At 41.1% G+C, this 9,310-nt stretch overlaps 1 protein-coding gene across 2 annotated transcripts in view; it reads right to left on the bottom strand.

The window, feature by feature from the left end:
• Positions 1-2,178: 2,178 nt before the first annotated feature.
• Positions 2,179-9,310, bottom strand: part of acap1 (ArfGAP with coiled-coil, ankyrin repeat and PH domains 1) — a 27,067-nt gene continuing 19,935 nt past the window's right edge. The window contains exons 19-23 of one of the 2 annotated variants that reach the window (XR_001859082.2): positions 8,420-8,592; positions 7,100-7,209; positions 6,894-7,004; positions 5,362-6,215; positions 2,179-3,739 (exon numbers count right to left, since the gene is read on the bottom strand). Coding sequence is in view for 1 of the 2 variants with exons in the window: in XM_017723062.1 (XP_017578551.1) it covers positions 3,639-3,739; positions 6,157-6,215; positions 6,894-7,004; positions 7,100-7,209; positions 8,420-8,592 (554 nt within the window). In the remaining variant the exon portion in view is untranslated. The remainder of the gene's footprint in view (positions 3,740-5,361; positions 6,216-6,893; positions 7,005-7,099; positions 7,210-8,419; positions 8,593-9,310) is intronic. The other variant, XM_017723062.1, reaches the window with a different exon arrangement.

Raw genomic sequence — 9,310 nt, 5'->3', positions numbered from 1 at the left:
GTCCTACCGGACATGGTTGGCCTGTAGGACACCAGAGGCAGCTGGCAGGTATCGACAGGCCAAGCGATCTGCGGCTTCAGTCGTTGCCAAGGCAAAAACCCGGGTGTGGGAAGAGTTCGGTGAGGCCTTGGAAAGTGACTTTAAGTCGGCTCCGAAAAGATTCTGGCAAACCGTCAGGCGACTCAGAAGGGGAAAGCAGTGTGCCACTAGCACTGTATATAGTGGAGATGGTGTGCTGCTGACTTCGACTGAAGACGTCATTGGGCGGTGGAAGGAATACTTTGAGGACCTTCTCAATCCCACCGACACGTTCTCCAGTGAGGAGGCAGAGTCTGGGGACACGGGAATAGGCTTGTCCATTACTGAGGCCGAAGTCGCTAAGGTAGTTAAAAAGCTCCTTGGCGGCAGGGCTGCAGGGGTGGATGAGATCCGTCCCGAGTTCCTCAAGGCTCTGGATTTTGTGGGGCTGTCTTGGCTGACACGCCTTTTCAACATTGCGTGGACATCGGGGGTGGTGCCACTTGATTGGCAGACTGGGGTGGTGGTGCCTCTTTTTAAAAAGGGGGACCGGAGGGTGTGTTCCAATTACAGGGGAATCACACTCCTCAGCCTCCCTGGTAAGGTCTATGCAAGGGTACTGGAGAAGAGAGTCCGGCTTATAGTCGAACCTCGGATCCAGGAGGAGCAGTGCGGGTTCCGCCCTGGTCGTGGAACACTGGACCAACTCTTTACCCTCTCCAGGATTCTCGAGGGTTCATGGGAGTTTGCCCAACCAGTCCACATGTGCTTTGTGGATTTGGAGAAGGCATTCGACTGTGTTCCCCGGGGTATTCTGTGGGAGGTGCTTCGGGAGTACGGGGTACATGGCTCTTTGCTACGAGCCATTCAGGCCCTGTACAAACAAAGCAGGAGCTTGGTTCGCATGGCCGGCAGTAAGTCAGACTTTTTCCCAGTGAGAGTTGGACTCCGTCAGGGCTGCCCTTTGTCACCGATTCTATTCATAATTTTTATGGATAGAATTTCTAGGCGCAGTCAGGGGATGGAGGGTGTCCGGTTTGGTGACCTCAGGGTCACATCGCTGCTGTTCGCAGATGATGTGGTCCTATTGGGGACATCAGGCCGTGAACTTCAGCTTTCACTGGATCAGTTTGCAGCCGAGTGTGAAGCGGCCGGGATGAGGATCAGTACCTCCAAATCCGAGGCCATGGTTCTCACGCGGGAAAGGGTGGAGAGCCCTCTCTGGGTCGGGGATGAGCTCTTGCCTCAAGTGGAGGAGTTTAAGTATCTCGGGGTCTTGTTCACGAGTGATGGTACAAGGGAGCGGGAGATTGACAGGCGGATTGGTGCTGGGTCAGCAGTGATGCGGGCTCTTTACCGGTCTGTTGTGGTAAAGAAAGAGCTGAGCCATAAGGCAAGGCTCTCGATTTACTGGTCGATCTATGTTCCCACCCTCACCTATGGTCATGAGCTTTGGGTAATGACCGAAAGAACGAGATCGCGAATACAAGCGGCTGAAATGAGTTTCCTCCGCAGGGTGGCTGGACTCTCCCTTAGAGATAGGGTGAGAAGTTCGGTCATCCGAGAGGGACTCGGAGTAGAGCCGCTGCTTCTTCACGTCGAGAGGAGCCAGTTGAGGTGGTTCGGGCATCTTGTTAGGATGCCTCCTGGACGCCTCCCTTGGGAGGTGTCACAGGCAAGTCCACCGGGGAGGAGACCCCGGGGAAGACCCAGGACACGCTGGCGTGACTGTGTCGCCCAGCTGGCCTGGGAGCGCCTCGGAATCCCTCCCGGGGAGCTAGTGGAGGTGGCTGGGGAAAGGGAGGTCTGGGCTTCATTGCTCAGGATGCTGCCCCCGCGACCCGAACCCCGGAGAAGCGGAAGATGATGGATGGATGGATGGATGGATGTGCCTTGTTATTTAAAACATAATTTTGAACATTATGTAAGTTGGCAACCATAGCCTACTGCTAACCAACTAGTGTTTTTTATTCAATTAAAATATTGGTATTTTATCATGTTGTATTGTGGCTGTTGTATAAAAGCAATGCCACTAATGGTGCCTACTAACACCCCTTAATAATAATGCACTGCCTTTGAGCTTATTGCTCCATCATACATAAAAGTGTAAGATAATTTCTCTCTCAACACGAAGTAAACAAAAACATATACGAGAAGTAATTGCATGTCATCAAGAGGTGTGTTTATTGTGTGAGTTGACAATGCTGCTTACTGTATGGAAACACCAATGAAGACATTAACAATAATGACTTATTATAGGACCCTATAAATTTGAAGCACAGGTTAAAAAGACCCCATGGACTCTGCAGGAGGATGGACAAGGGCTGATACTATGACTAAATCCATCAACATTTTTAAGCAAATGTTGCTCATTAAATTAATTCATGAGACAAGCCAAGTACAAGTATACTAAAAACATCACTATTAAATTGCCCTTATATTAGCTAAATAAGCCTACATATGAGATTTTGCAATAAACAGATTATGGCTGTTACAGACATGCTTACAAAACACAATGTTTATGTAACAGGAAAAAGAAAAGAAATTTTAAACACAGAATTCTAAGTTTGGTCACAAAATGGAACAGAAAAAACAGGAATTCAACAACATCCAGCTGCTGTTAAAGATGGACAAGATAAACTAACACTGTTTCAGAGGGAGAAATAAAAGCACTGGCGTAACTAAATTGTTCACACTGAAATTTAATTCAGTCTCGAGGTTAAAACATAAAATACACATTCATGGTATTGCTGTAATAAAAGAATATTGGATTGTGAAATAGAACCATGATCAGTTCAATTTGACTGGACACCAAAGGCTTGATTTCATGAATCCAGAGCCCTCCTCAGTACCAATGTGAGTTAAGAGAATGCTGGTGTTTGCAGAGCAACAGGACAAACGGTTGCAGTTTAATGGCAGCTCTACTGCGTATCTATGGAATCAGCGGATCACTACACCCTAGTGGGACTCCGGCTCAAAGATCCAGGCTGACTACAAACTGCAGCTGATAACAACGCGCTGACTTTACAGCAGCATGCATTTCACAATTACGTTTTCTCTTCTGGCATCATGGCCAGCCACGCAATGACACAGTAAAATAAGTAAGACAGTTGACGTATCTGTGCTCCACCTATAAATATGTTCTTTCATAGCGAGTGCTGTGAGGTTAGACAGGCTTCACAGAACATGGGCAAAAGCCCCACTGACCCTGATGAGAAACTGAAGCGCACTATGTTTACAGCTGCTACAATGCTAAAGTTTCCAGTTCAAAATGTTACACTACAGAGCTGCTGTAGCAGAAGAACAACTTTGCCACCATGCAAACATTGGCCTGATTACACAAAAACTACCCTAAACGTGTTACTTTCCACACGTAAAAAAAAATTAAATAAATAAAATTTCACATGAAAAACTCCTAATTTAGGTTCTTTGACAAAACAGTGTTGAGTGCTCCAGCTTTTTATCAGGTAAAATGGGATTTTTGTTTTACAACAGGATTTATTAAAGAACACATCTGTGGGCGGAGCATGAATAGATCAATTATGAAGTAAACAAGAATTTTTCTGCCCATGTCTATGTGCTCAGAACATGGTAGCAGTGGCAGCAGTGCCATCTGGTGGTTATGGGATTTTAATGTCAGCACTGCGACGTTTCAGCTTCTCTGGGTTGTGGGAGGCCATTTGGGAGAAATCCCTAAAGATATCATGGTATGTCTCATCACCTGCAGAAAGAGAGAGAGTGAAGGAGGCAGGGACAGAGAAAGGTGGAGGTGAAGGGGGGGTGGGGGGGGGGGTGTTATAAGGAGAGAGATGGGCAGGGTTACATTTAGTTTCATTCTGACGTGGCACAAAACAACATTTCTAATAGACAAATATACCAAACATAATTTCTCCATCTCTTTCCTAAGCAATCTAATCTGAAAGTTAAATAGGCATAATAAATTAGTTATTAAGTGAGTTCTAATGCACTAGACACTTTAACCAGTGCACACCTCAGTTTCTCATTACACCAAATCTAATGTGTGCATTGTGTATCACACACTTGATTCCTTCCATCCCATTTGTAAATCTCCCGTGTAAAGCATTCTATTAATATACACAATTAAGGATTATTAAAAAAAACAACAACAAAAAAAAAAAAAAACATCTGCTTATCTTCTTGTAATGACATGCACACATTTAGACACAAATACAGACACAAATAGAACAATATACAGTACTGTGCAAAAGTCAGAAAGCACCTCTCTTTTTCTGAAGACAGATATAAAACCATCCACTTTGATAAGGAAGTAGAAAGCAGAAAATAAGGAAAAAGAAAAAGTAAAAGTAATTTCCAAAACCAGAGTTCAAAAACTGTAAAGATACGGAGAAAGTAGGACCCCAACAATCATGCAAGAACTGGTAGACCACCAAACCGGTCACCATCAGATAACCAGTACTTAAATCTTTCATCTATGAGAGAGAGGATAAAAGTCAAGTCCCACTGTTGCTTCAGATCTGAAAATATCCATAGCTGTTTCCTTTCTTCTACTGTTAGAAGACAACTGAACGCTTGGAGTCTGAAACAAAGTGTAGCTGTCAAGAAGCTGTTACAGAGAAAAGGAAAGACAGAATTTGCAAAATCATACTAAGAAGCTACTGGTGTTCTCAGAACATTTGGCTGACCACCCCAAAGTCCAGACCTCATCATTACTAAATGTCTTTGAAATTACTTGTATTTTGAGAACCCGAAAAAGCAACCAACGTCTAAAATTGAACTTTGCAAGAGTCAAAAATATCCCTGCAGAAGTCTCCTGAAAGGAATGGAAGCTGTAATAAAAGCAAAGGTGAGAACAGTAAATACTTAAGTGTTAGATTTTCCTATGTAATATGTATATTTTATGATTTTCTTCCAGATATTTACAAATTAATTACTTGCACATAATAGCTCCTTTGACTAGAAATTAAATACATGAAGAGTGGTCTCTGACTTTACACAGTATACACAACCACAAACAGTCAGTCAGTGAAATTTTCCATTCCATGAAAGACTGAAGGGTTAAAAAAGTTCAGAAAAGCAGAATGAAAGGAATATTTTGTATTTTCAGCAATATTAGTGTCAGAAAAACTTTGTAAGTAAAAGCAAGGATTTGCACCCAAGCACTGCAACAGCACATTAAATGTTCCTTTTCCTTTTCTCCTAAAACACTGGAATGCATGACAGACTAAAGACGCTGTGGGTGGTACAAAATGTGAGTGGAAACGTTTAGACTGTGGGTAGAAGTGTTAGTCTTGCTTTTACACATCAGCTAAGAGGAGATGAGGAAAAGGAAGTGAAGGCAAGGCAGCTTGCCAGATCGATTACCTGTGACACGCAGTGCAGACGACACACTGCAAGCAGTGGACACTTGGCCGTCCATCTCAGGACACACAAAACACACATATACCCACAATCAGCGACATAGACAGAGAGACATTGATATAGGAACAAGCTGCCATAATGAAGCTCCTCAGTGAACAACTGATGCAAAAGACAAGAGCACAGAAAGTCAGCAAAACTGACACAGAATAAGCGCTAATTATACTATAAATATTACACATACTCCACAACCACAGAGCAAATGCTCTTGAATTTGAAAATTCTGAACCAGCTGGTAAAAGTAAACTCCCCATGAAGGCCAAAATGTACCTAAGTGAAGTGACTGATAACCCAAAAAAAAAAAGCTTAACTTTTTTTTTCCCGCCCTCAATCTGTGATACTATTGGACACCAGAGATCCCAAAAGTCTCTCTCTATTCTACTAGAATTTAACCACATATATCACTTATGTACATATGTACAAGATATTAAAATATACATAACAATACACTTTACATTATTTTACATTACACTACATTACTTTAAACAATGGCAGTACAAATAATGCCTATTCTGACTCACTGGAGCTTCCTCTGTTGAAGTGTTTGTGGGTTTATATATATTTTTTTATCATATTGCACATTTTCAGTAAAGTCTACTTAGTTGCCTGTTACTCTGAACTATTCGTTCTGTCCCCCCAAGGTCCAACCACTAAGGTGGTGCTTAAGCGCCTGAAAGCTTTTCTTGGTCTGACCAATCAGATCCCCAGATCCACCCCCACCAACACAACCCTCGGAGTGACCTGATTGGGCGAAGCCATCCATCTCTCGCATCTCTTTGTTCATCTTGGCTATTCGAAGGCTGTGGAAAAAAAGGTATTAGATACTTGTCAGTCAGGTTCTCAACCCACACACACACACACACACACACACACACACACACACACACACACACACTTTCTAAGCCACTTCTCCATGAGGGTCACGGGGTAGGTTCTCAACAGTTCCCTCTTATTTCTTGTAATAACACGCTTTGGTAGAAGCTGCTCTCTAATGCAAACTTCAGATCAGTGATAAACCATATTGTAATAGGGAACCCCTACATGCCAGAGCACCTGACAAACAACACACCGAAATGCTGTTCTAGAATGTTCTCCTCCATTTAAATTATTCTACAAGGTTCTCCCCAGTTCACACTAGTTATTAGGCATGTCACATTGGAACAGGCATAAAGCCAAATGGCAAGATTAAGGCATTAAGGCATAAACACAACAAAACACCAACATTCTAACGTTGGCAACACTTTAGAAATAGATGTAATGTAAATGGGGAGAACATTCCAGAGCAATGAGAATGGGGAAGAACAATTCAAAACACTGAATGAACTGAACATCCCAGTCTTCCCACATTTAGTATTATTTGTTCTTACTGGATCAGTGTGCTCTGGCCTTTACAATATTGGGGGATGCTGGCTGGCTCAGTGTGCTTAAGTGTGGCAAATCAGCCCCTTTTGTATCTTTCACTTTCCCCACTCACTCACAGTGTAACGATGTCAGCGTTGGCACTATCTACAGCTATGGTGATCGGGTCTTTTTGGTGGATATCCTTGGCATTGTAGTCCGCTCCTCTCTTCAGAAACAGACACACCAGCCTGCCACAACACACACACATAGGTCAAACAGGGGGATCTGTGTACTTTACAGCTCTTATGTGTCCGTTTGAATTCCACTATACTGCAGCATGTACCCTGTATGTCCCAGTATAGTAGCGTGGTGTAAAGGTCCTCTTCCAATAGAGTCTGCCTGGTTAACATTAGCACCATTCTGCAGTAGGAACTCGCACGCTGCCAGGGAATTCTGTAGAGCAGAAGACACATTAAGACCCTCACTTGCTTTCTTAAAGCCTGGGTGATATGGTGAGTATCTAAAATAACTGACAAAAAAAACCCAATGAAAATACTTTAAAGTCAATAATCAATAATGTTGGGAAAGAACTGAGAGAACTAGAAAGGACTAATTAAAATTTACACAGCTTGCTAAATAATGTTACATAATATACACATGGAATATTTTTCATTTCACTGTTAAAAATGCTGTAGAACAATGGATTAATTAGCTGTTTGTCCATAGTAGGGTACATTTTCTCTGTCTCTGCTGCAGCATTATCAGAGGAAAATTCTAAGCTTTTTCTGCAGTTTAACACAAACCATGTTTGGCATACAGCAGTTTAGCCCTGCACATTCAAGCTGAAGTAATTAGAGTGTTTCAGCAGACTACTTTTTGAGTGAGGCACAATTAAAGGGCAACCAATTACAACAGGTGGGTATGGTGGTTGATCAAAATAAAAAATTATATTATATTATATAGTGATGATTTTTTGACACTGAACAGGCCCCCATATTGTTGTTGTCCAAATGAAGGGGATAAAAAGAAATAAGCTATGCATCTCCATTTTTTCATAATCTGAACATGGTAGCAGTCATTTACATCGTTTCAACATTTTATGATGAATGGCGCAATAAAAATGCTTAGAAATCACTTGGAATAAAACCTCTTTACACCAACGTGCATTAAAATTACAGATGTTTAATGTTTTTGCCCTTTCCTGTAAAATTACTATTTTGGAGATACATGTTTCCCCTTTGACAGTAACTACATGATCAGCAATAGCTGACATACACACACGTTCACACACAGCTACTGTCATTTTGTAACAGGTTTTTCCTTTTTAAATTTCTGTACCATTTGAAAACATCAGCTGACTTTAACATCACATGAACTTTTTATGTTGAACAGACCAAAATAAATGGCACAGAATCATTTGTAATGTCATTAGATTAACATATATTACAGATAAGTATTTCAGACCTGCAATATTTTGTTACCAAACCCATAAAATGTATGTACACAGACACCAACAGCACAAACAAACACATTCACACCGGTCAAACGTCAGTACTACTTCCTGTTACAACACAAATACAAAGTGGCTTTCTCTGCTCTGCTTATGATGCTGACACCACAAAACACACAAATACACACACACACAGCTCTCACACACACTCACCACGGTAGCGGCCTGTATGAGTGGTGTTCTGCTGTCCTCGGCTACATTAACCCAGTTGACGTCAGCTCCATGTGCCAGAGCATCGGCCATGACAGGGAAGTGCTGAAGTGCTGCAGAACGATAGAGCAGAGCGCCGGGGTGAAGACCGCTCAAATCCTCCTCGTCTTCATCATCTGCACACAAACACACAGAGAGCAGGACATCTACATGTCATCACTGTGTTCAGCAACACATTACACAGGAGATCACAACGTACATTTCACATATAGATCCATATATGCTGATATAAACGTATTTGTATGTGTGTGTATTTTATGCTAATAAATAAATATATTCACTACTAGTTAAAAGTTCGGACACAACTACTCGTTGAACAAGGTTTCTTTTTGGTTATTAATTTTATTTCATTTTATTTTCCACATTTTGTAATAACAATGAAGACATCATGTGGAACTGTAAACATTATTATATAGTTTGCAAAATGACTCAGAAACACTGGCTGTATTGAAAACCATGAGTCACAAGTTTGTGGTTTTGGACATAGCTACTGTACTTCTATCAAATAGCTCTGTTGAAATCACAGCCGAGTAGTAAAAAGTATATATATATATATATATATATATATATATATATATATATATATAAAAATATATATAAATAAATAAATATAACAAATTGTGGTACTAACAGTACATTTTACAATTTTAACATCTCACTATACTGTAACAGTAAATTTCACTCAAGTCCTAAATGTAATCTACTTATTTCAAAAATAATGTTTAGAATGTTTTTTTTAATTTTTAACAAAAATACATACATAAGTATTAATGTGAATATTTATATTTGCCTTAGAATCAACTTTGAAACAAATATTAGACCAAATGCTTTACA

The sequence above is a fragment of the Pygocentrus nattereri genome, chromosome 2 (genome assembly GCF_015220715.1).
Source record: "Pygocentrus nattereri isolate fPygNat1 chromosome 2, fPygNat1.pri, whole genome shotgun sequence".
NCBI classification, from domain to species: Eukaryota; Metazoa; Chordata; class Actinopteri; order Characiformes; family Serrasalmidae; genus Pygocentrus; species Pygocentrus nattereri.
This window is presented reverse-complemented; position numbering and strand designations above follow the sequence as displayed.